Source organism: Hyaena hyaena, unplaced genomic scaffold (genome assembly GCF_003009895.1).
Source record: "Hyaena hyaena isolate Hyena2069 unplaced genomic scaffold, ASM300989v1 scaffold_692, whole genome shotgun sequence".
NCBI classification, from domain to species: Eukaryota; Metazoa; Chordata; class Mammalia; order Carnivora; family Hyaenidae; genus Hyaena; species Hyaena hyaena.
In genome coordinates, this window is record NW_024081325.1 from 733030 (window position 1) to 759769 (window position 26740).

The following is a 26740-nucleotide window of genomic DNA, read 5'->3' on the forward strand; positions in this document are numbered from 1 at the left end:
CATAAAGGAGGAGCTGTTCTCTTCTTCCACTCGCCTCCCAAAAGGAACAATGTATTTGGGGAGAGGCAACTAAAGTAGTTTGTCTGGACCAAACCTCATATGTACAAAAGATATAAACAAACAAAAAGATGACCTAAATATTTTTTACCAAAAATATGTATTTATTAACCTTTAGAAAATCAAAAAGCAGAATTTCAACTCTAGTAGGATTAAGGCCAAACACTGGGGATTGGGGGGGTGGGTAGGTGGACCAGAAGTTGTTGAATCAACCTCTCTGTAGGAAACAATGCAGAATTGTTTGAAAAGCGACTACACCAGGCCCTTCCTAAGACATAATAACTAATATGGCGTCCTCTACATTAACACTTATAACTAGTTAGCATAGTGTGACATTTTTCTGGGCCTCCATATTTTTTAAATAAATCTTAAATTGGGTCATTATGTCCATATATGTAAAATTGATTTTAAAAAGAGATGAGGGGCACCTGGGTGATTCAATTGGTTAAGCATCTGACTCTTGGTTTTGGTTCAGGTATGGTCTCATGTTTTGTGAGATGGAGCCCGACGTTAGGCTCTGTGCTGTGTGAAGCCTGCTTAGGATTCTGTCTCTCCCTCTTTCCCCCTCCCCCACTCATATTCTCCCTCCCTTTCTCTCTCTCTCCCCTTCTCTCTCTGTCCCTACCCCACTCTCTCTCTTTCTCAAAATAAGTAAACTTAAAAATAAAACAAAAAAAGAGATGAATGGTAGCCTACTGGTGTCTCCAGGTTTGAGCAAACTAGGAAGAGCCTACATCCATTTTGTAATTAAGTCCTGAAAGGCCATTTCTCTAAGGGCTGTAGACAAATCTATGAGACCCTGTCAGACAAACACAGCACAGTTGTGAGACTCCAGTCTTTGTCAAAGGAGCAGAAATAATGTATACCTACTGTCCCTCATGGTTATTGTTTTTTTTCTTCTTTGCCATCTGTCAAGACATAAAACTCCATTCAATTACTGGGACCCAGGCCCTTCTCCTTGTCCCTCTGTTCAAGGTGACCTAAACTCTGACACTGACTTCCCTTCTGTATTTTCTCCCAATACTTTAAATATTTTATTATCTTCTCTTCTTGCTTGCATGGTTTCTGAAGATAAGGCTGATGAAATTCCTATCCTTGCTCCTCTATAATTAGGGTGTTTCCCTCACCCCCACCGCTTAACTTCCTTCAGGAATTTATCTTTGATTTTCTGTAATTTGAAAATGATATTTCTAGGTATATTTTTTTGACATCTTTTTTGACAGGTGCTCTCTGAGCTTCCTGGATCTGTGGTTTGGTGTCTGATATTAATATGGGGAAATCCTCAGTTACTATGCTTTCAAGTATTTCTTCTATCCCTTTTATTCTTATCCTTCTGGTATTACATCTACATTATACCTTTTACAATTGTCCCAGAGTCCTTGGATATTCTGTTCTGTTCTGTTTTTGTCCAATCTTGTTTCTCTTTGCTTTTTACTTTTGTTTCTGTTGATTTATCCTCAAGTTCCAAGATTATTTTCTTAGCCATGTCCAGTCCATTCATAAGCCCATCAAAAGTGTTCTTCATTTTTTTAGCGTTTCTATAGCTAGCATTTCTTTTTGGTTCTTTCTTAAGGTTTCTATCAGAGCTGACACTATCCATCTGTCATTGCATGCTGTCTATTTTATCCATGAGAGCCCCTGGATATTAATCAGTTATTTTAAACTATTGGTCTCAGTTCAACATCTATGCCATATCTGTTCTGATACTTGCTTTGTCTTCTCAAATTGTTTAGTTTGGTTTGGTTTCTGCCTTTTGGTATTAGTTATAATTCTTTCTTAATAGACAGTCATTATAAATCAAGTTAAAGAGGCTGCTATAAATAGATTTTTAGAAATGTGGGAGTAAGCTGTGGGGTAAGGAGAAGAGTTCTAAGTCTTGATTTAGCATCAGTCTTTTATGAGCCTATAGCTCTGGACTGTGACCTTCACAAATATTTTTTTTCAGTGTCCTGGTCCCCTTATGTGAAAGAGGATGGTCACAGTGGTCTGGAATTGTGTATCATCCTTCTCCCAAGTCAGTTAGTCTCTGATAACTGTTTCCAGCAGGTTAAGATCTGGTTAACTACTTTTCCTGAGGGCAGGGCCTGTAAAGAAGAACAGAATGTGCTGGTGTATTTCAAAATGTTTCCTTTTCCCTGACCCTTGCTCCCAAGGGGATATTTCTCTCATATTCACTGTGAGAACCTGGTCAAACTCCTGGAGGCAAATCTCACAAAATTAAGGGACCCCTCCCCATGACTACATTCCCCAGAGGATTTAACTCCCAAAGTTGTCTGCACTGAACCTACAGAAATTCATTAAATGCAGTTCAGGTTTTACTGCCCCCACACTGGTTCCCAGGTTGATTTCCACTTATGAGTCTATGCTCTGGGAAATTACTATTCTCTGTATTTGACTGTGAGTCTTTCCAACCATAGGGATAATATTTTGCCCCGTTTCCTCCCCTCTCTTGCGTTTCTCCTGAACCTTTGATATAATTTTTCTTGTGTTATCCTATTTTTAATTTCCAGGAGCTCTTTTTGGTTCATGAAATGTTTCCTATTTTGTCTTCAATAGTTTTATTCTACAGACTACTATTCTTGTTTTATATATGTACTCTCTTCATAACTTCCCATATTACTCTGAGGATATTTGTTATATATTTTAAAATCTACTTCTTCTAGAATTGTACAGTTTTGTTTGTTTCTGATGAGTTCTTTTTTTTTAATGTTTTTTATGTTTGTTCATTGTTCTTTCTTTTCCTTGTCAGGAACTTCATTAAATGTCTATTGAGCTCTGTATTCTGAACGTATGTAGAAGTGAAACACTCAAAAGCTGTTTGAGACTTGATTGAATGTGGGAATCTTATCTGACATAGCCCTTACTATAAGGTGATTAATCTGTGATACTGCACTAGGGAACTCCAGACTTTATATATTTACACACACATGCACATGGCATTCTCTCTTGTGAAGGACCATTTCCTCAGAGAAAACTCCTCCAATCTTGTTCCAATGGAGGTGTGGACCCAGCTATTAGGATTCTGAGTCATTTGGGAGAAGCACCTCACATACAGTGAAACAACTTTCTCTTTAATACCTTTGACTTTACCCTGACTCTCAATTGTACCTTCTGGTTATGAGTGAAGGGTATCCCTGGATCAAACTCTGCCAACAGTGAACCTGCTCCCCAGGCTGGGGAAAGGGATCAGCACTGGATTTCTGAAGGTATTCAGGGAATCTAATATTACAAACTTTTAATCACTATTCATATGTTTAGTCCTACATATAACCTTACTTACAGGAGCATCTGGTGCCTTTATATCCTGAGATTTTTGAAGTTCCATTGCAAAAAGCAACCTGCTTCTGACTTGTTTCCTCTCTCAACTTAAATTTTAACTTCCTTCTAAGTCAGTTACCACTCATCCATCTGCTTTCTAGCTTCCAAACTTGTGTTAGTGCCGTCTCATCCACCATTTCCTTTGTCCTTATGAGTGTAATTTTTATTCATTTCCTGTCAATATGGTAGTGTCAGGAAAAAATGAAATGCATTTGTTTAACTGAAAGATCCCAAACTCACATTGTAAAGTGTGCTCCAAAAGATATTATACATTTATTTCTTAATGTTTATGCTCCTCTTTGTTACTCAAAACATTAGTGATACTGGAGAACAGCAAGTACTTTAAAACCAAGTTACCACTTAACGGACACAAGATTCACAATTACAAAAGTTAACTAATTATGGAAACATACAGTAGATTATGATCAGTTCAAATTGATTTATTTTATAAATATACTTGGAGTGCCTAATTAAGAAACTCCTGAAATAACACTTAAGTGAACTGAGGAGAGTGGGGTCTGAATTAATATAACAACCAGGGAAAAAGAAGGGGGGCAGATGAATTTTTAGAAATATATATTGTAGGGGTGCCTGTGTGGCTCAGTCAATTAATTGTCTGACTTCGTCTCAGGTCAAGTTTGAGCTCTGTGTCAGGCTCTGTGCTGACACCTCAGAGTCTGGAGCCTGATTTGGATTCTGTGTCTCCCTCTCTCTCGCTCTGCCTCTCCCCCACTCACACTCTGTCTCTCTCAAAACTAAATAAAAACATTTTTTTAAAAAAGAGTATATATTATAGAGGTGCCTGAGTATCTCAGTCAGTTAAGTGTCCAACTTCCATATAGGTCATGATCTCATGGTTCGTGGGTTCAAGCCCTGCATCGGGCTCTGTACTGACAGTGCAGAGCCTGCTGGGGATTCCAACTCTCCTTCTCTCTCCCCTCCTCCTCTCATGCTTTCTCTCTCTCAAAATAAATAAGTAAACATTAAAGAAAAAAAAGAAATATATTTCGTAAAGAGAAATATTTTGCAAATTGTCTAAACTATATTTGTTCTATGTTCTTGTATTGGTTTGGTAGGCTGCAGTGATAAGTAGCACAAACTGAGTGACTTAAATAACTGAAAGTTATTGTCTCCTAGTCCTGGAGGCCAGCAGTCCAAAATTAAGGTGTTGGCAGGGTTGATTCCTTTTAAGGGCTAGGAGGAAAGGATTTGTTTCAGGCCACTCCCCTTGGCTTATAAAGGGCTGTCTTCATGTTCAACATGGCATTCTCCCTCATGACTGCCTATCTTCAAATTTCCTCTTTTTACAAGGATACCAGTCATATTGGATGAAGGCCCACCCTAGAGAGCTCATTAAAACTTGATTTTCTCTATTAAGACTTTATCTCCAAATAAGTTCACATTATGAGGTACTGGGGGGGTTGGACTTCAATATATGAGTTTTGGGAGACACAATCCAAGCAATAATAACCCTCCTCAAATAGAGGATGAGAAAATTGGTTTAAAAATGAATAAAAACTTTAGGTAAATTAGAGTGAAGTAAACAAGACAGCATAGAGCTTACCACACTCAGGACTCATAGTCTAATATAACAAAGAGTCTTATTAAATATTCCAGGAAAAAGGAAATCATGTCCCAGAAAGACCCATGCATATATTACCTTTTCCCCAGTCACTACTGGAGCCACTAAGGATTTGCCTCTTAACCACAGATACGGCTAGAAACAAACTCATTGGCTTAGGAACACAGGAGTTAACAGTACCTACTCAACATAAAACAATAAAGTACTTTCTAAAAACAATAAAATTAGAATGCATGTTTAAAAATAGAAGTTATAATTTACTAAATTATACTATTTAACTTACTTATGAATTTATATAACTTAAGCCTGAAAAAAAATACATCACAGAGATCATATAAGCCAAAGGATGCCAAGTTGGAATGTGCTTCCCAATCACGTGGGGATTTTTTTAAAATACACAGATTCTGGATCCCCACCTCATATATCTAGAATAGAATTTTCATGAATGCATACTTTTTTAGAAGCCCTCCAACTGATTCTAATGCAGACTGCCTGATCCATCTGCTTTGTTTTGAGTTAAGGAAAATGAGACCATTTTAACAAAATTACAGAGCGAAGGACATACATAATTTTTAAAAATGGTCCAGTTCTGTTCATATATGACTCATTTCATTTTGATCAATGGAAAACCCAAGGATTAGTAGAAACTACTTCACAAACAGTTTTACTAATATAGGCCATAATGCAGCTATTCTTATATTATGGCAAAGATTGTTCAGAGATATTTGCTTCCCTTGAGTAATATTTTAAAGTCACCTATATTTAACTGTGGCAGATTTTTTAAAAAATCCAAAGAAGAATCTTCTAAGGTAAGAAGCACAAAGATGAAAGAGAATTTAGAAACTCACAGATGATGTCCTATCCACTTCACAACGGCTGCTCAGAATAAAACAGGCCTCAGCATCATCCATCCTAAATACAGACAGGAAAGCAAAATAATCATACACTGAAATATCTTTGCATTGTCTGAAAAACAGAATTCCAATGCTTAATCCAATGTACACAAAGTACGAATGAACTATGAGTATCCTTAGGCTTAAATAAAAGTTAGATTTCTAGCAGATCATGACTGTCCTTGACTGTGAACAAAACAATTATTGTTGGATTAGCTATATAACTCAATAGTTCATAATGACAAAAGTAAAAAAAATACTCAAATTTTGTGATTATATACTTTTTCATGTATGTGCTTTGTTTAAATTCAGGGAGTTGCATTGGTCTTTATTTTATGATTAGTTACACTTTAACTGCAAAGTTAATTAACTAGGAGAGAAGGAACAGAGCTAATTAGTATTCTTAAGTCAAACTCTACTATACATTGACATTTCTTAGAGATGATTCATCATCTTGCTCCAAACCCCTGTCTCTTATGCTAAAGTTCTACATTTCTTAAATTTGGTGATAAACGGTTTGTTTCAGTGCTTGATGAATAATGTTCTAAAAACATAAAAATGTTGGAGTGCCTGGCTGGCTCAGTTGGTAGAGCATGCGATTCTTGATCTCAGGCTTGTAAATTCAAGCCCCCCCATTGAATGTAGAGCTTACTTAAAAATTTTTAAAAATCTTAAAAAAAAAAAAAAAAATCAAAATGTTTATTTCAAAATAAGAAATATTTTGTCTTTCTGATTCATTATGATAAAATAAACTTTCCCCTCTCCCCAAAATTATATTTTCTATGCAGAGAAAAGAGAAAAGTCATTGAAATAAGACCAAACCAAACAGTTTTGGAAAAATATTAAGCCATAGTTATAAGATAATGAGTATTGCATAACATTTTGAAAACATCATCTTCAACAAAGCAATTCAAAATTCATGCAACTGACCTTTGGAACTGGTTTGGAGAATCCTACTCCTTGTTTCTTGCATGAGAAATTGTGTTGAAGAATGTATTAGTTAACATTAAATCCCAAATCTTTATATGACATTAGGATAAGAAATGAACATAAAATGAATACTTCTTTCTTAACCCAGATTTTTTAGTATTACCAGCCTGCTACCTCTCTCATCCTCATTATCATACTTTTTATATTCCAATGAATGAATGATTCTTGTAAATGTGGTTGATTTTGCTGAGAAATCATTTTAACACTATTAATAATAAATGAATTATGTTAATCCTAAATTGTGTAATTAATAAAAAAATAATAATTTTCCCTCTACCCTTCTAGGTTCTTGGCTGAGACCCCTCTGTAATAAAAAGACAGATTAACAGAAGAAAAACAAGTTTAATAACATGTATACTTCTGATATAAGGTACAAGTGGGAGACACACAGGAAAACTAATTAACTCCTCTCCCATGAGGCCACCACCTTAAACACCATCTTCAGCTACAGACAAAAGATGTTTGGCTAAAGGTAGGGGGAGCCAGTTATGGGAACCTATCAAGAAAAGCACCGTAAACAAGGGTAAGATTGTTTGCAGATTTAGGTCTTTGCCTTCTCCACTCACAAAAGTTTCCAGAGATTGAGTTATCCTCCTCTTCCAGCCACTGAGAGGGAGATAGCCTTATGGATTCAGATGTCCCTTACAAATAAAAATGTCCCTTACAAAAGGGTTAACTTTTACTTGGTTTTAAGTTTTTCCTGTGTCTACTGTTTTCTTAAAAATAACCAGCTTGGAGGGGGGAGATGGGCATGGAGGAGGGCACTTGTGGGGATGAGCACTGGGTGTCATATGGAAATCCACTTGACAATAACTATTTGTAAAAAAACAAAAAAAAAACAAAAAAAACCACCCAGCTCGTGGGGCACCTGGATGGCTCAGTCGGTTAAGCCTCCGACTTCGGCTCAGGTCACAATCTCGCAGTTCGTGGGTTCGAGCCCCGTGTCGGGCTCTCTGCTGACAGCTAGCTCAGAGCCTGGAGCCTGTTTCAGATTCTGTGTCTCCCTCTCTCTCTGACCCTCCCCTGTTCACACTGTCTCTCTCTCTCAGAAATAATTAAAAATATTTTTAAAAAAATAACCAGCTCATGATAATCCTGCCATTGAGGCACATTTGGGCGTAGCTTATTCTCCTCCCTTCTATAGTATCAAGCTAAAATACTAATAGCTTAGATTAATTTATTGGGTAATAAAAAGGCTTCATTTATCACATAAATTCATAGGGAACATAATATTGGAATGATTCTTATGTGAAGAACTTAATGCATACAATAAAATAAACACATTGATTACCTATGCTGATAAATATAAAGATCCAAATTATGTTAGTGTCTAAGCAATTATTTCTTCAGAACTCCCAAATAATGCATCTAGATAGCAAATAGCAAACACCTAAAGTCATCTTTTACTTAAGGTACTGGGAGAATCTGACTTAACTATTGTGTGTACAATGACAACTATGAAGTACTTAATCCACCAAAAAATCTAATATATTCTCAAAGAAATTAAATTTTCTAATTCTGTACCATTCATTATATCTTGATAGTTTCTACTAACTTCTTTGTTTCAGAAGGTATTAAATCATTGAAAAATCTCACTTAAAGTGACCTATTGTATCTAAATCAAAAGTAATGTCAAAGTTCCAGTTACAAAATATCTAGTCATCAACTTTCAGCAGTATGTAGCAAAAGAGAGTCTGAGAATTTTCTTTTGTTCATTTCCATCACCATCCTACACACACACACACACACACACACGCACACACACACACACACATACAGAACATTCAAAAACACACCCATTCTCACTAATACACACACTCAAGTCATCCAGAAAAAAATCTTAAAAAGACCTAAAAAAAACTTATGCTCTAAAATTCAGTACTTAAAAGACCTTGTAAGGCGACTCAAGGGTAAATATGGAGATGTAGGATCCAAAGGAAGGCCACCCCAAGATGGGCACCCCTACATTGGCATGAAGATTATTTTAAGCTAAAAAGCAATCAAAAGCTAGCAGATTCAGGAAAAGCTCTTTATCTCCCTCCTCAACTGCTTAAGCAGAATTTAGATTAGATTAGAAAATCTGCTCCAGGAAAAGACCTATCACCATAGATAACTACATTATGATATAAAGTAGGTAGGATAGGGAGGGAAGAACTTAGCAAGGCCTGTTTGATCAAAATCTTCCTGTCCCATTCTCTCTGAGTGGCCCAGCAAACGTATGTTTATCAAATATTTTTCATCTTCATGTAAATTATTTTCCTTCTCTTGGAAGATCCAGACCCCTACTCCTTCTCCTTAGTTCAGAATGACATATATCCCTTCTTTTGCCTAACTAGCTTTGGAAGTTCCACTTCTGTATGGATTCCCTGTACAGGCACTATTAAATTTGATTTTCTCTTGTTAATCTGTCTCAGGTCAATTTGATTCTTAGTCCAGCTAGAAGGACCTAGAAAGGGACAGGATATTTTTTTTCTCCCCAAGAAAGATATGTTTAAAACTTTAAAAGCACCAAAAAACATGGAGCAAAACCACCTCTGCTAAAGATTTCTTCTGGCTTCTGAAGCTATGTGTATTGTTTGCAGATGCCCTGACTCCCTGGTGTCCATGGTCTGCCCAACCATGCTTTCACTCTTCTCATATGGAACAACCCCACGATCTGTGACAAATGTCTATGCCTATGTCACTTTAAGCCAGGTTAGCTAGCACATGTGTAACAAGAAAAGAGCAACTAATACTCAGTTACCCTTCTGAATCCTCCAACCCCCAGGGACATCTCTGACACCAGGCAACACAAGTGTCATCTGCCCACTACATAACACAAACTCTAAAAATTTAAACCCTGACTCAAACAGCTTTGGCATTTCACATAATGTTTGGCACAAGATTTTTATTTGTGGAATAAAAACGGTATTCAGGGACTTGGAGACTACTCTAACAATGGGTCTGGATAACTCATCTAATTACACCATGCCACACTCCTCATCCTGTTGCGAGGACACGGTCCACTGAACATCCCTGCACTGAGAAAGATGAACAAACACACACTGGTTTTATATTTTTAACCTTTCAATTTGACCAGCAGTGGGACTAAGGCAAGACTGTATTCAAAAATACTTAAATACATCTTGCAAGATGAAAATTGCTAAAATTTGGAGGAGAGAAAAGATATTAAAGTATTGCAAGATGGAAAACAGATAGAGATACCTACTTTGCTCTCAGCAGATCCTGATCTTTAAGGGCTGAGCCTTGAAGGTAGATAACTCTTTGTGACCACATTGGAATCTGCAGTACCCTCCGAACTTGCACATCCATTTCAGTAGGACACAAAATCACCACATAATAATCCTGCTCAAAACAAAATGGGCAATGGGATGAAATCAATAATGCTACGTTTTATATTACATTAGTAAACAGAATGTCTAAGAACATTCAGAAATATAATGAAATAGAAATAAATTCTCACTAGTAAGTAAAAGTTTGCATTTAAAACCTGGGCATATATTAATTAATGACACTATAATAAACATAACTGAGACATATAAAAATCATAGAAAGCAACATACTAATCCTGACCTTTTTCAGTCTTATTAGTACCATGAAGAGAAGGTAATCAGTGCTTACTCTGTATAGATTTGCAGCCTATAAAGTTTTCAGTAATAACTTCAGGCTAATTCTAAAATATACAATACACACAGTGAAGAGGTGCTTAAAAATCAATTCATACTTCAAATTGTTACTTTTAGAATAAAAACTGTGATGGTGATTTATATCCTCTGGTCATATTATTATTTATTGATAATAATGAAAAATCTCTGATGAAATCTGAATGGATAAGGATTCATAAGAATATTGGTAATACAAAGTAAATTTAAAAGTTTAAGATCACATATTTCAAAATAATGGTCCTTTGGAGAAAAGACAAAGGTATTCTGAATGATAAAATAGTTTAATACATAGATTATAGGAATTATAATTCTCTGGTAAACATTCACCATTTTATAACTCTAAAATATATCTGGTGGAAATCTGGGGAGTTTGAGAACTCTCCATATTGATATTAATACAAATAAATTACTAGATATCAAAATTTGGGGCTCCAAATTTTCCCCAAAATATATTTTCTTTATAGGTTATAAGGAAAAAACCTGCAATTATTTAATATGCATAATAATAAAATGACTATGGTGTTTCTTCAAAAATGCAAATTACTTTATATGAAAACAGAAGAATGTATTATGTAATTTAAGCATCACTTATAAATTATATACTTTTCTAAATTTTTTAAGAAGTATTTAAAAAGTTTTCCAATGTGGGGTGCCAGGTGGCTCAGTCAATTAGACTGGACTTTAGTTCAGGTCATGATGTCACAGTTCCAGGGTTTTGGCCCCACGTCGGGTTCTGTGCTGACAGCTCAAAGCCTGGAACCTGCTTCAGATTCTGTGTCTCCTTCTCTCTCGACCCCTCCCCACTCACACTCTGTCTCTCTCTCTCACACAAATATTTAAATATTAAATTTTTTAAGCTCTCCAGTATATTCATGAAAAAAAATCAATTTAAGGGAGATCTAATTAGAATTGTACGTAGCACTGTCTTGATCCAGTGTGCTGGATGAGTGTCCAACCTCTTGACAAACTTACTGAGGAAATACAAGACATTCATGTAGCTCTTTCCTGTTTGAACCGAATTAAGTGCATTAAGAAGGAAAGGAGATTACCTAAATCTACACTGGCTGACTACCATGGCAAATGGAAAAGTATCTGAGGATTTTATCTGCATAGACAGATAAAGGGATTTTTTTTTCTGAATTATTGTTCTCAATTCAGCTAGTTACTGTCCAATTTTTGGTGATTCATTGCTACTATGAGACCTAGTTACATTTCAAGAAACAAGAGAAAAACATGGAAATTTTAGACTTCTACATTTCTATCAGCAACACTTGATAAAACTTGACATTTTCAAGTAGATGATACTGTGAAATTACTTTTTCATTGTTTTATATTTTATTTTAAATTTCACTGTTTCATAAAAATATCATTTATACATTACCCAAAAAAGAAAAAAAAAAAACAATCCTTTTAATTCAAAGAAAACCTTTCTTTGTAGCATTAACATAATTCCATCTGTCTTTTAGTGTAGATACAGAAGGAACTTAAAATACTGTGTAGTCTTTAAGCATTTTTTCTGTGTTCCTGGTTATATTTGTAGTTCTTCATTTACTCTTTCTAAATTGGAGCATGTAAATAAAATCCTCCAGAACACAGGCTGCACCATCAGTTAATTGACTTGGACAATATGTTAGGTATGATCCAGTAAAATGCATAACATAATTTTAATGTACCTGAAGTCTTGGATGAGCATAGAATTCATTTAAAAAGTCCATAAGTAAATCAATCTTCAGTGAACTGACACACAGAACAACATGCTTCTCAGTTTGAGCTCTATGTCGACTATAGTTTCCACCTGACTTTTGTCTCTCCATCCACAAATAGGCCAGTTGTTCAAACTGTAATGCATTTTCCACATATGAATGAAAAACACTGGGCATGAAAATAAAAACCAATGCAATACATCCATCCATTGTTTATTAGATATATATTCAATTTCTTAGATGGAACGCATTGAGATTCAAATTATCCATATTCTCTTCAATAACAGACTTTTCATGTGATTGCTGCTGAGGTCCCTAATACTTCCTGGGGGCTTCAGGTCTCTATAGAAACATATTAATATGAATTTCCTATTATATCATAACAGCACTAAAAGGTTTGTGCCTCTGCTTTATGTCCAGTAAAGCAGGCAGCCATGATGTGTCATGAGCTGTGTCAAAGAAAAAAACCTCAATGGCACATCTTCTGCATTTTTCTACCAAGTTCAGCACACATCTCATACAATGAGAGATACCCAACACACAAGGCCACATTCTAGTCATGTAGCAGCAGTTGGTATGTAAGGGAAGTAGATGGAATAGAGGAGGGATGTCAGGAAGGAATACATGCATGACTGAGCAGGAGTGGGAAGATCATTTTCATATCTACATAAAGTATATTTAGATAAACTGTGGCCAACGGTTTGTAATGGAAGATACAAATTTGGTTTGTATTTGCCATAACTTGTTTCTGACCTGCCCACTCACGGGCACCCAAAACTCATTGTAAGAAAGAGTTGTCGATTGCATCTACTCATCTTTAATCTCCTTTTATATCTCTGTCCCTTTGCAACCACCTTATCCACTCCCCAAACATTGCATAATAGTTATATATCATCTTCAGATTTTGTTTTAGTTGATCAACATATGTGATCCCTTTTTATTTATTACAGTGTTCAGCTTTTACATTATTTCAAGAATCAAAAGAAATCAAGCCTTCATAAGTTTATTTCCTTGGTTTATCATTCTATAATTAAAACTAAATTCTATGATCTTATAATTAACATAGTTAAATGCCTTATATGTAAAAGAAACATCTTCAAGAACTTGAATGAGATGTGAGCTTTATCACTTGTGAATGGAGGAAAAAAATTGGTTTCTAATATGGGAAAAGGAATTTCATGAGACTATTTTAATTAATTGACTACATACAATAATAACATGTGTTAATATATTAATAAACCACCCACATTTCATATTAAGCATGGAAGATTTCATTCTATCAGACCTTACACATTTCTATAAAATTGAACCTGGCTATGTTTACCTGTATGGGTAGAACCACAAGAGCAACACAGATCATGGCAACGACAAAAAGCTTGGAGGACCAGGTTTCAGGCGTGACATCCCCAAAGCCCACAGTAGAAAATGTCACAATGCAGAAATAAAGGGAGTCAAAGAGGTTCAGCTTCTTTCCTATCCGTTCCAGATGTTGGATTCCACAAATGCTAAAGAAACAAATTTGCATTAAAATTAAAACTTTCAAATTGGGCACATTATTTCTCATTATTCTTTTGAAAGTCAAAGCACATCACATAAAGCACATTCAGTGAGTTGGAATCTTATATTGTGAAATATATTTTTTGCCATGAAAACAATTTTAAGTTTTTACCTACATTAACCAAATATGATATTATTATTAATAACCAAAAATTGTAGCTAAAATATCACAAAGTATACCTGAGTATAATGTAAAAGAAATAGGTTGACTTTCATGAGTGACTACACAAACAATCTGAATGCATGCCAAGGAACCTAAAGACAGAAATCGCTAAATTTATTCCCTGTCAAAAGAGTGATAGTCTTTTTTTATTTTACAGGGAGCCAACTTATTGTATAGCATGTGTATATCTATATATATTATGTATGTGTGTTTCATATATACATGAAAGGTTTGAGGGGTTAACAAGTGCCAAGTCACTCTCAAGAGATCAACCATCTGTACAAAGCAACTAATGATGTAAGAGAGTAGCATGGAAATTGTTACAAGATGTCTCCAAAATAAAATTGTTAAAATAACACTAAAAATAGCCCAACTACAGGCTAAAAAATAATAATACAAATTTAAAAAAATAAAAGGATAGGTGAGACTATGAAAGAAACATAAGTATTATACATTTTTGGGGATATGAGATCTGTAACATAAATCAGTGTATGATGCCATATGATTTAGCAAGCAAAAAAAAAACAAAAAAACAGGTATTGACGCACGGTACAATATGGACAAAAAGCAAAAGCATGTTGAGTGAAAGAAGACAGATGTAGAAGACTACAGGCTCTATGATACTGTTAATACAAAATGCGGAGAAAAGAGACAGAGAGAAGACCAGTGGCTGCCTGGGGCTGATGGTGGGAATGTGGTGATAGAAAATGTTCTAAAACGGGAATGTGGTGATGACTGTAGAACTCGGTAAATGCATTTAAAATGATTGATATTTACACTTAAAATGAGTGTGCTGTAAGGCATGTAAATTATTCCTCTACAAATCTATCCAAAACACTCTGTGTTTACTTTTGGACACTCATTCCAACTCCCATGCACAACAAGCAGACATAGTGCAATTTTGGTGACCATAAAGAAATAGTATTAAATGTTTAAATTCAAGAAATTCATTTTCTATCTTTTTAAGATAATTTTCTTATTTATTTATGTATCAAACATGTTTAATTATCTTAAATAAATATTTTTTGTGGGTTTTTTTTTTTTTAAGGCAGAGTATAAGCAGGTGGATAGTTAAGGTAGGTGGGTAAGCAGGTAGATAAACCAAGGGACAGAAGAGAAATGGTAAGGTACTTGTTATCATTTTACTGCTGACACAGAAACTGTTCTTTTTCTTCTTTTCCTTTAAAATATTTTCATTTATTTTTGAGAGAAAGAACGAACACAGGAGAGGGGAATAAAGAGCGAGAAACAGAGGATCTGAATCTGGCTCTGGGCTGGCAGCAGACAGCCCAATATGGGATTCGAACTCACAAACCATGAGATCATGGCCTGAGCCAAAGACAGATGCTTAACTGACTGAGCCACACAGGTGCCCCTTATTCTTTTTCTTTTTTTCTTTTCTTAACTGGAGTTAAGTACGCAAAATTGCCCTTGTTCTATGCTTAGGAATTTTGTGTGAGCTGCTGGGTCACATGAGTTGATTTGTATCAGTTTATTTGCTCAGCTGTACCTATGCAGTATAATAGTGAACTAATTATAAGACTATTTAGATGAAATCTTACCATAACCAAGAGAACAACTGTTTGATAAAAAATATTCCTGTGGGTTAGGTTTTTTATTTTATTTAAAATAATAGATATTTGAAAATGTAAACAATTTATGCTTAACGTTTACACTTCACTAGAAAATAAAAGGGAAGATAAATTACACATTCTTAAAGATTCAAATGTGAAAGGCTTACTATATTTTGCATAACTACACATTAAAAGTCAATCCCTGCTTATAAATAAAAATGTCCATTTCATAAAGCAAACATTATCTTCATCTAAACTACTAGAAAAGTCTCCTACTCTTACTTCCTGGTCTTCAGTTTGTTCTCTTTTTAATTTAATCTGTTCATATAGGCCATATTCACATTCTTAAACAAAGCTTACATACGTCAATCTCAGGTTCAAAAAAGCCACTGGATTCTTACTGTTAACAATACTCTCTAATTCATGGTATGATCAGTTATTATGATAGATGCCAGTAAATCAAGTCTTCCTATGTTCATACCCCTTTGCAACATGTTATTGCTATACTTCCCATCAAAAGTAAAATCTAGCTCTCCATGTCCTTGCATTTTAATGGCCTAATACCTTATTTTGACCAACAGAATACTGTAGATTTGATGTTGTGTGGGTCACAGAGCATGGATCTTATAAGATCCTTAAGCTTTTGTTCTCACCATCTTAGAATTCTGAGACTACCATTCTATGAAGCAGCCTGATACAATCTACTGAAGGCTTAGAGATCATGTGGAAGAAAACCAAAATGTCCCAGCTGACAGCCAGCACCAACTGCTAGACATGAGAGTAGGGCCATCTTGGATGCTCCAACTCCTGTCAGGCCATCAAATAACTGAAGCTAAGAGTAACTGAAGGTGAGATCAGCAGAAACACTGCCTAGTTACCAATCACAGAACCGTGAGAAACAACAAACTGTGCTGTTTTAAGCCATTCCATTCCCTTTTAGGTGGCTTGTTATTTGGTAATAGATATGTGGTACATACAGAATTAACTAGACTTCAGCATCTGGATCTAATCTGGGTTTTCTCAAACTTTGGTCTCATTTATCTCCCCTTCACTTACTGTTTACATGGTGTACCTATCAAAGTCCTTAATTCTTACCCTCTGTGTCTATTTTTGCCCAATCTGTTCCCTTCAACTGAAAGCCCTCTTTCTGTGACACCTGTTACAATTCCTATTTTTTTTAACCCAAGCTCAAAAATGAAGCTCTCTCATAGAGTTCACTGAATCTCAATTTCAAGGAATTCCCAGAAGTCCCTGCTGAATTCTGAGAGTATATATGAGTTCATGTCTTATATAGGTAAACTTTTACAAAACTACTGATTTTTAGTGTTTAATATCATCCCAACTCAACTATTATTTACCTTACTGACACTATTTAAACTTTATATTTTTATTTCCTAGAGCACTGAGCACAAAGTGCTTAGTAGTCACTCATTAACTAACTGCTAAATGAACAAAAAAACACCTGGTTAAACCATACTCAAATAATATATGCAAACAACTCCAGAAAGCATTTCTTTCATGCATTTCAGTTTTTTATTACTGCATAACAAATTTCCCAAACCTCAGTGGTTTAAAACAGTAAAAATTTATCATTGCACATTATTCTGTGCGTTAGGTGGGAAGTTTCTCTGCTTTTCTTAGGCTCACTCACATGGCTGCATTGGACTAGAATTCAGGCTAGAACAAAAGGCCCAAGATGGCCTCAGTCCTGTGCCAAATGGCCAGTGTCCATTGCTGTCTGTGTGCCTTGCTTGATTTTCTCCATGTGAGCCACTTATCCTCCACAGACTCAACAATCTTCCTTACAGTCTCAGAGCAATAATGGCAACTGAAATTCCTTAAGAACCTAGATTTATCTGCCCCATTCTGTTTGCTGAAGGAAGTCACAAGGTCAGCTTAGATTGGAGGGGTGTGGAAATAGACTCCACCCCTTCATGAGAGGAGCTACAGAATTTTGTGACCCTGAAATTTTGTTTCCGACTTCACCAAACTGTACAAGTGACAAAACTTATCATAACCTATATAAGTAATAATAAATTTTATTGAATACATCATGTTACAGTCTATTTAATTGCTTTGACATAACAGTAGTTAAATCCATACTTACAATCATGTTTTTATAATCCTTACGTAAAATGCCATTTTACTTGACCTAGAAAAATGATATGAACCTTTCACATTTAAGATTCAAGACTTGATATACCTAAATACTCACTAAAGTAACATGAAATGAAGACTCCCACATCATCTGTTACATGCCTGCTATTATTATATAAAAACAAAAATTAACTTTTTTAAAGAACTAGTAAAGGTAAATACACTGAATTATTTTTAGAGTTTCTCTTTGATTTTGAACAGGCCCACCAACTGATTTCATTTAGAGTCTCATTTAATGGGTCACTGCTTATGTCCATGGATAACAATGCCATTACATTTCAAAAAACAGTGAAATTAATATGTTATCTTCTAAGTCAATTATTATTTTTGTATTAAGTGAATTTAGTTCCTTCTGCCCAAAAGAAAATAAAGCAGAGCATATTTAAATATCTAGCCCAAGAACACAGTAATCCTTTTCAGTTATAGATCTAATCTTTTTCCCCCCTCTCTGTTCCTAACTCTCAACGCCCTTTTATCTTATTCAGGATAAAATCCAAAAGCCCCTGGCTCTTCTTAGATCTTATCTTTTAAGACCATTTCCTCTCTCACTGCCCTCCAGCAACACCAGCCTCAATGCTATTCCTGAAACATGCCAGTGTCACCCAAATCTTCTTTCAACATCCTCCCTTTATTTTTAATATTTCTAACATCCAAACTGAACCCAAAAATTCCTCTCTAAATTTGCTCCCACCAAATTCTTCAAACCAAATGTTGGCAAACCCAGTTTTCCTGTTGATTAGGTCAAACTCCTACAGTTATCCTTGACTTCTCTATCTTTTATAACCCACATCCAAACCCTTAGCAAACTCCGCTGTTTCAAGCTGCAAAATATAACCAGAATCCACTATCACTACTCAACACCCTACTGCAATGATTCACGCCATCATCTCTGCCCTGCGCTGCAGTAAACACTCCCATCTTTCTCATAGAAGCCTATCACTATCATGCCAGAGTTATCCTATGAAAACATAGCTCAGATCATGCTATTCCACTACTTAAAACTCTAAGAGGGCTCCCTATTTCATTTGACTAAAAGCTAATGTTCTTTCATTTGTTTATTAGCATACTACCCAATCTGACCCTTCCCTATGCCTTTCAGACTCATTTTCTACTCTTCTCCCTGTGTTTCACTCTGCCCAACAACACTGGCATTCTTGATCTCTGATCAACATGAGAGGCATGTTCCTTGTCATGGACCACTCTCTCTGGCTAGAACCCTATTGCCACAGATTTTATCATCACTAATCACTAACTCCTCACATCTTCCAAGACTTTACTTCTATATTGACCATCATATATACTCCTAATCTTTCTTATCCTGCTTAATTAAAAAAAAGAAAAAGTTTTAGTCATTTGTTGGGTTTGGTGTCAACTGTCTATAACCCTTTATATACATGGAGATCATATGCTTTCTTCATCCATGTTGCCTGAGCACCTAAAATCGTGCCAAGCACACAGTAATGTTTATAGACCTCTGCCATATTTAAATCATCAAGCTATTTAACCTGTTTAGATACAAACTAAATACAATATATTCATTTTTAAAAAGCAGACAAAATGTTTATCTGACCATGACTTAACTGTGGAATCTAAGTGGCAAGACTAAATACTTTTTTATCAAGGGAGACAGATGCAATATTCCATAAATCTATTGACTTTCCTACCACCTTTTAATCAATATCACTTGAAATATTCAAGTACTATAAACAAGAGAATTGGATTTTACTCTCCCTAGTAATTAGTATTCGTAACACCAGCATTTGTTTCAGTTAGTACTACTTAAATAATATGATAAATGAAGAATTTGGAAATTTGAAATGCATTGACTTATTTATTGAAACTCATTCTGTTTGTGTAATATACAAAAAATTGTATAATGAAAAATTTATCTTTTTATAAAACTTGTATTATTTATTCTTACTACATTCTAAACTCTCTATTTCACTTATTTAAAAATTATTTGAGTTATTGAATTAAGTTTGCTACATTTAACTATTTCCTAATCAAAGACTTTACCCAAAACAACCTCTTGCCACTGTTCATGAATAGTATATACTTTAATACTAACCTCAACCAGGTTAGTTACAGAACTTTTCATAATATGGAAAGCGTCTAGCTTATGTTTTATGAAAGAAATTACTCTCAATATTAAAGAGAGATCAGCCTACAATAACATTACATTCTGGACTCCATTGTTACTGTCACATTAACTTCTGACACTTCTTCCTTTTTGCTCTCTTGTATTTATTATGTAAAGAATCATGTTACTTAAAGGGTAGGAATAGGTTTGGGGTTGTTTTTTTTTTTTTCATTTTTTTCCTTAAATAGTTTATTGTCAAGTTGGTTTACATATAACACCCAGTACTCATCCCAACAAGTGCCCTTCTCCATGCCCATCACCCTCCTTCCCGTCTCCCCCACCCAAGGGTAGGAACAGTTTAAAGGGAATTTTGCAGAAATTTGTCCAAGCTTAACAAATTCTAAAGATAGAATATTCATACTATTTAAGCCAAAAAAAAGGCTTTCAAACTTCCTCATTGAATCATAAAAATTAAATTTAAAAAGTATTTTGAAAATTATTGCTGCATGTTTTAATTTTATAAAAGTAAATACTAACACATGGAGAAGTTTAATATAAAGGCAGAATCTGGACTAGTCTCATCATATTATTTGGCAACAGCATAATTTCTTGATACCAGTTATGGAGTATCTATAAGCAACATGTGAAAAATGCCAACTTATTATATACTATTTTGGTTATAGTAGCATATCTAGCAATATTTTGAAGTTCATCAATATATAAATGTATACTACTATTCTATGTCAATCATTCAACTAAAAAATGAATCATTCATATAAGCTATCTTTCCAAACAATAATTCATCTACTTTAATGAAGGAATGAAAGTAGTATATCTTCAGTGACACCTATACTTTAATAAAGAAAAAAAGTGTATCTTCAGGATACGTAGATACATAGATAATTTACTGTTACTTTATCATATAATTCTTAAGCCTAAAACAGCATTGAAATACTCTTAATCGGCATTATGAACATTAATATTTTACTTATATATTAGCTATTTTGCCAAGAACTGTGAATGCTACAACATGCTAGCTAAGGATCTGTAACCATTCAGTGATTATAATCCATTTTAATATAGATTGTTATCTTATTTCATTTACAGATGTCTTGGAACCATTATTAAACAAAAACTGCCTCTTCTCCCAGATCATAATTGATGAATTTCAGTTAATTATTATTTTGTGCCTGTACCCAGAAGTGATTTTAATGACAGGTACAGATTTTCTGATAATCTAACTCCAAGAATGTGCTCAAATAGACCACATTCATAATCAAAATATCCTATTTTGCCTTATCATAAGAGATACATCTTTTCAGTCACTCAAAGACTAGGTTAAACTATTTAAATTATATCCTGAATTGAAAGTGATGGAAGAATTTAATAATGCAGAATTTAAAAATAAATAAGCATAGCTGATAGATGTAAATAAACACTCTTGCCTTTAAATTTTACAGTAATCAAATTTAATATTGTTTTGTTACTGGGTAGTAATATTAAAAACAAAAAAGTCTTGCTTAGAATGCTTGATTTTAGTGGATACCTAATTTTAACAAAACTTTTGCTTATTATCCTGTATTATCTGCCTAACCATTTGAAATTAAATATTTTATTCGAATTTAAGATAAAAAATAAAACAATGTTACACCATGTTCAATTTATCTTTGTTTAGTTAGCACACATGAAATTTACTCAGATTCATTTATAGTCATTGACTTTGAATGGAAAAGTGCAAATTAATATAATTTTCTTAAAATTTCCATGTTCTTAAAAATACCTGTAAATTTTAAATAAGAAAAAAACTGATTTATATAAAATCAATATGTAAATGTTTCATAACGGAAAAAGGGTAACCTTACTCATAAAGGTAAGTCATGTGTATTCCTACAAATACATTTATTGATGGTTTACTAGCACAAAGCATTGTACTGTATAACAGACATGTAGATATGAATACAATACCCTAATCTACATAAAAGAGCTTCTAAAATCTAAAGTGAATGATTTTAACCCCAACTTTATAATATTGCTAATAATCATACTGTAAATGAATAATCAAACATTTAACTTAAAACTTGATTAATGCTAACTTGGGTAAATTAAGCTTTTTAAATTTCATCTTCACCTGGAAAGTAAATGTAATAATATTAACTTTTTCATTTGGTTATTATGGGAATAAAATGTACTAATAATGCTCAGTGAAATGTCTGACACATAAAAATGTTCAATGAATTCAGTATTTATTTATTATTTAATTTAGTAATTTTTTATTTAAATTCCAGCCCCAGCATAAAAGAAATAAAAGCGCAAAAATGAGTCAAATTAAGAGTCAACTATCTACACAAAATAGATATAAAGCCTTTGTTTTTCACTTGACAAAAAAATAAATGTACTATTAGCAATATAGTCGATGGGGGGAGAGTGCACTGGGTGGCTCAGTTGGTTAAGTGTCAGACTCTTGATTTCAGCTCAGGTCATGATCTCACAGTTCATGACATCAAGCCCTGCGGAGGCTCTGCACAGACAGCATGGAGTCTGCTTGGGAGTCACTCTCTGCCTCTCCCCCATGTGTGCAGTCTCTCTCTCTCTCTCTTTCTCTGTCTCTGTCTCTGTCTCTCTCTCAATCCCGTCTCAAAATCAATAAACATTAAAAAAAAAAAAAAGAGCACAACAATATAGGCATGGACTATGTGGAAAGAGAATGGGGTTGAGAAAGTAGCTTATCTGTTCCTCTTTGTTAGGGAGTTAGTAACAGAGTTATTAGCAGCAGAAAATCATCCATGAATTAATGAGAGTAGCTATAATCTTGTCCAATCTTTTCTCAACCCTGCAACTCTCAACTTTCCAAAAAGAAAAGTTAGTCAATTTGCAAGATAAACTCATAATATTTAACTATTTACAAAGAGCAGAGTCATGCTGATATTAGCTGACCTTTGGAGGGTTCACTGTCATCATTTACGGAAACTGACAACTAATTCTTGGTAATGCAGTCAGGATAAAAAAAGATTAAGCACTATTTCTCCACCAAAATGTCAATAACAGGCTAGTGGCATGTTTTAAGAAGGATAAGTTATCCCTGAGATTGTCTAAATGAAAGAATTTTATACAATTATGTAAGCCTGTATATATGTATATAATATATGTACATACATATTTATACAGTTCACTCACTGACCAGGGTAACTACTAAGTATATCATCAAATGGTAATGTTTATGATTTGATTTTAAAATACTAGTTTTCTGGGAGGAAATACCAAAAACATTTTCTCTCTTTATATTATTTTACATATATATTCATATTCACTGTTATTTTTTAATGCTTATTTATTTTTGAGAGAGAGAGCATGGGGGGAGGGGCAGAGAGAGTGAGGGAGACACAGAATCCAAAACAGTCTCGAAGCTCCAAACACAGAGCTCAATGCAGGGCTTGAACTCAGAAACCACGAGATCATGACCCGAGCCTAGGTGAGATGCTTAACTGACTGAGCTGCCCCAGCACCCCCATAGTCATTGTTATTTAAATAGATATTTAATTATATATAACTTATGGGTTTTCTATTTTACGAAGATTAAATACAACTATTTTTGAAACTCGATGCATTTTGGAAGGCAAAGAATTCTTGCCATGTATGTGTTTATGTTTTTGCATAATTGTGGTTGATATTTCAACAGTCAGCTTAAACTGGACTTTGAAAACTTTTACAGAGCCATTTCTACCTTAATGTAATATAGTTTTGTGAATACCCATTTGTGATAATGTCTGTTTTAAAAATCACTGTTAGGGCATATAGGTGTCTCAATCAGTTGAGCATCAGACCCTTGGTTTTGGCTCAGGTTTTATAATCTCATGATTTGTGAGCTGGAGTCCCAAGTCCGGCTCTGTGCTGACAATGTGGAGCCTGCTTGGGATTCTTTGTCTCTCTCCCTTTCCCTCTCCCTTTGCTCCTTCCCTGCTTGCTTGCTTTCTCAAAAATAAATAAACTTAAAAAGAATAAAAAATAAAATTAAAATCACAGTTATAGAATAAAAATCCTTTAGGAATTTTATGGCATGGTGCCTTAGTAAGATTTTCTGAATCAAAATGGCCAAGTACTTAAACTATGCAGACTAGAAGACAAAATACATCCTTAAATACCTGCTTAAAACTTGATTTCCACCAATACACTAAATAAATAGAAAAACAGAAAAATACCCTTAGGAATTACATGTCATCTAAAATGTTCACGATCAGTAAGGATAAGAGATTGACTACATGACTCAAGCCATATGAAACAAATACAGGTTTTGAGAGGTATAATGTTTCATTTGATTTTCAACCAATATTTGTAGATTTTCCAGTATGACATATAGACATCAGGAGATAAAGGCAATGGATATAATGTTATAAAGTAAATAATATTAACGAAAATTTTGTAGGTAGAGAGGGGAGAAAATTATTTCATTTTTGAAGAGGTTGAATTTATCATAATATGCACTTTCTATCACTAGACTAATAATAGAGATATATGTTATTATTCTACTCCTATCTATTGTTAAGGTAATTAATATTTAGTAAGTGCCCTTTTGCTTGTTTGACATTTTAGCTTTTAATGTAAACTTTTGGTTTTAGTTTGTCAATTTACTACTATAGAATTTCTATATCTATCTCTTCAAAGCGACAATGGTCTATATTTCTGTATTTCAATATATGTTCCTTGAAAGGCCTATCTAGCACTGTATCTGGTTAGCCAATTAGCTAATTGGTCTCTGTTGGATGGCTATATATCCCAGGTTATAAAGTCTCTGTAGCCATCTGTGTGAAGAACAATGTATTAAACCTGTATTTTTCAGAAAAAAAATTTGGAGACTCTGGGTTAAGCATATTTATTTCATAAAAGACTTTCTAGATAATTTTAATGAGTTAATTTTTATTGTGGATCTCCAATAGTAGAATAATTTTCATAAGATTAACCAAACATACCTGCCAAAATTCTTAGTTTTGACAGAGTATCTCAAAGGATTAAGGTTTTATTAACTCAACTAGGAGAACATTAGCTCATAGTTTGTGCTTTGTCTCAGTATTTTAGAATCACAGTTTAGCTTAATGATTAAATGATTTGGGTAATTTTTTTATCTTTGCCCCTGCCCTGAATTATATCACCCTGGATTAACTGTTCCGTGAAGGAATTTAACAATGAAACTGTCAGGCCCTAAAGTTTTTTTTTTCTTTTTTCTTTTTTTAAATTTTTTAATGGAAATCAAAACATATAATTTTTAAAATGCTCCATCTCTACCTTAATTTGAACTTAAAACTACTTATAAATTTGCAAATATGCATTTTGAAAAGACCTACCATTCCTTCCTTAGATCCACAAGAATAAATAAGCTTCAATCATCATTCCTTGGTCTTTACTGACTTCCTACAGATCTAAACTCTGAACATATCTGACAAAGCTTATAAATACAGGACCACAGCAGTCATACTGAGTACTGGATAAGCAGAGAAGCTTCCTCTCTCTGCTGACAAAGAAGCTAAGAGAACAGGACAAATTTTTTCATAAACACTGTGATTATTTGAAATGTGGATCACCAAATTGAGCATGCCATATGGAAAGGAGGACTCCAAATGGTATTGCATTAAAAAGAATTTAAAATTCTTTTTTCTTAACTAGAATACTGTTAAATCTCACTAAGGACAATTTTAAAGAAACTATTCAAACACTTATGTGAAAAAACTATAGCCACATTAATACAAAAAGAAAAAGATTATGCCCCATTTTGCACTAAGTGTATGGAGCCATGATATATATCATATCAAACATTAAATTTATAAATACAGTAATAAAAAACTAATATAAAGTATTAATTCTGTAAATTTCACTTTAACTAAATATTCTTCCACTAGGAAAAGCTAACATGTTAACTTACATATTTTAAAATATTTTTTTCTGACTCACCTAGTAAAAGAAAGATCACTAGGGTATGAGACAGAAATTATTTAAGGCTACAACCAACCATAACAGAGTGGTCAGTCTTCTTTCTGAAGGGTATATTAAATGCTTCAATTAAAGGGATTTCGTGTTGTCCATTTCACTATTCTGATTAAATATATTTCTTTTAACAAAATTACATTAAATTCATTTCCTCTCCTTTCATCATTAGTGATTTAAACAAAATAAAAGCATCTGCTGAACAGTCTTCGTAAATTACTCATAGACTCATCAGCCTATGGGCCATAACTATGATAATTCATTCAGATGGAAGTAGGGTCTTTTTGTTCATGGTAGGAAGGATGGGACTATAATCAAGTAGTGTTTTGTTCGGTGTTCCTCAGGTTATATGCTGTACTGAGCATATATTCAAATTAATCTATAATCATTTATTAAGAAATATGTACTGGGTCTCAATATAAAATGTATTTTCTGTGAACTGTGAAGGAAGTAGACAAAGAAATAAGGCAGTGGGATATGAGAGATAAGAAAATCAGATTAAACTAGGTGAAAGTAAAGAGACAAAATTTAGTCAGAAGTAATAATATGCTATAGTCAAGAATCAGGTAAAATCATGACCATGTTCCACTTGTAACTCTCATTTTAGGAGGCTCAAATGTTAAGAAAGGAAACCCTTAGGGGAAAAACAATGCAAACCTGTATTATCAGCAGAATGCTATTAGATTTTCATATTTTTAAAACAGTATGGATAAGAGTGTAAATAAAGACAATGCAGAACTTAAGATCTCACATTTCTATAAGTAGATAAAAATATGTTTTACTTACTATGTACTGCTTCTTGGAAAACCCAGGATATTTCTGTCCTGAATCTCCAATGAAGTATTGATCATTTTATGTTTGTCCTAATATAGATCATATACATTTGAAAAAGTTTCACTTGTATTTGTTCACCTATTTATTGTTACTACATGATAGGCACAGAATCAGTTACTAGGGGAAACAGTGGCATGGAAAAGCTGGCATGACTGATCCCTTGTGTGAATTAGAGTTCAGTGCAAGACACAGTA

At 34.1% G+C, this 26740-nt stretch overlaps 1 protein-coding gene across 3 annotated transcripts in view; it reads right to left on the reverse strand.

Annotated features, from left to right (window-relative positions):
- Positions 1-26740, reverse strand: part of KCNT2 (potassium sodium-activated channel subfamily T member 2) — a 355813-nt gene that overhangs the window by 178711 nt on the left and 150362 nt on the right. For all 3 annotated transcript variants that reach the window (XM_039217452.1, XM_039217450.1, XM_039217449.1), the window contains exons 9-12: positions 13533-13713; positions 12179-12343; positions 10049-10185; positions 5806-5869 (exon numbers count right to left, since the gene is read on the reverse strand). In XM_039217452.1, coding sequence (XP_039073383.1) covers positions 5806-5869; positions 10049-10185; positions 12179-12343; positions 13533-13713 — 547 coding nt within the window. The remainder of the gene's footprint in view (positions 1-5805; positions 5870-10048; positions 10186-12178; positions 12344-13532; positions 13714-26740) is intronic.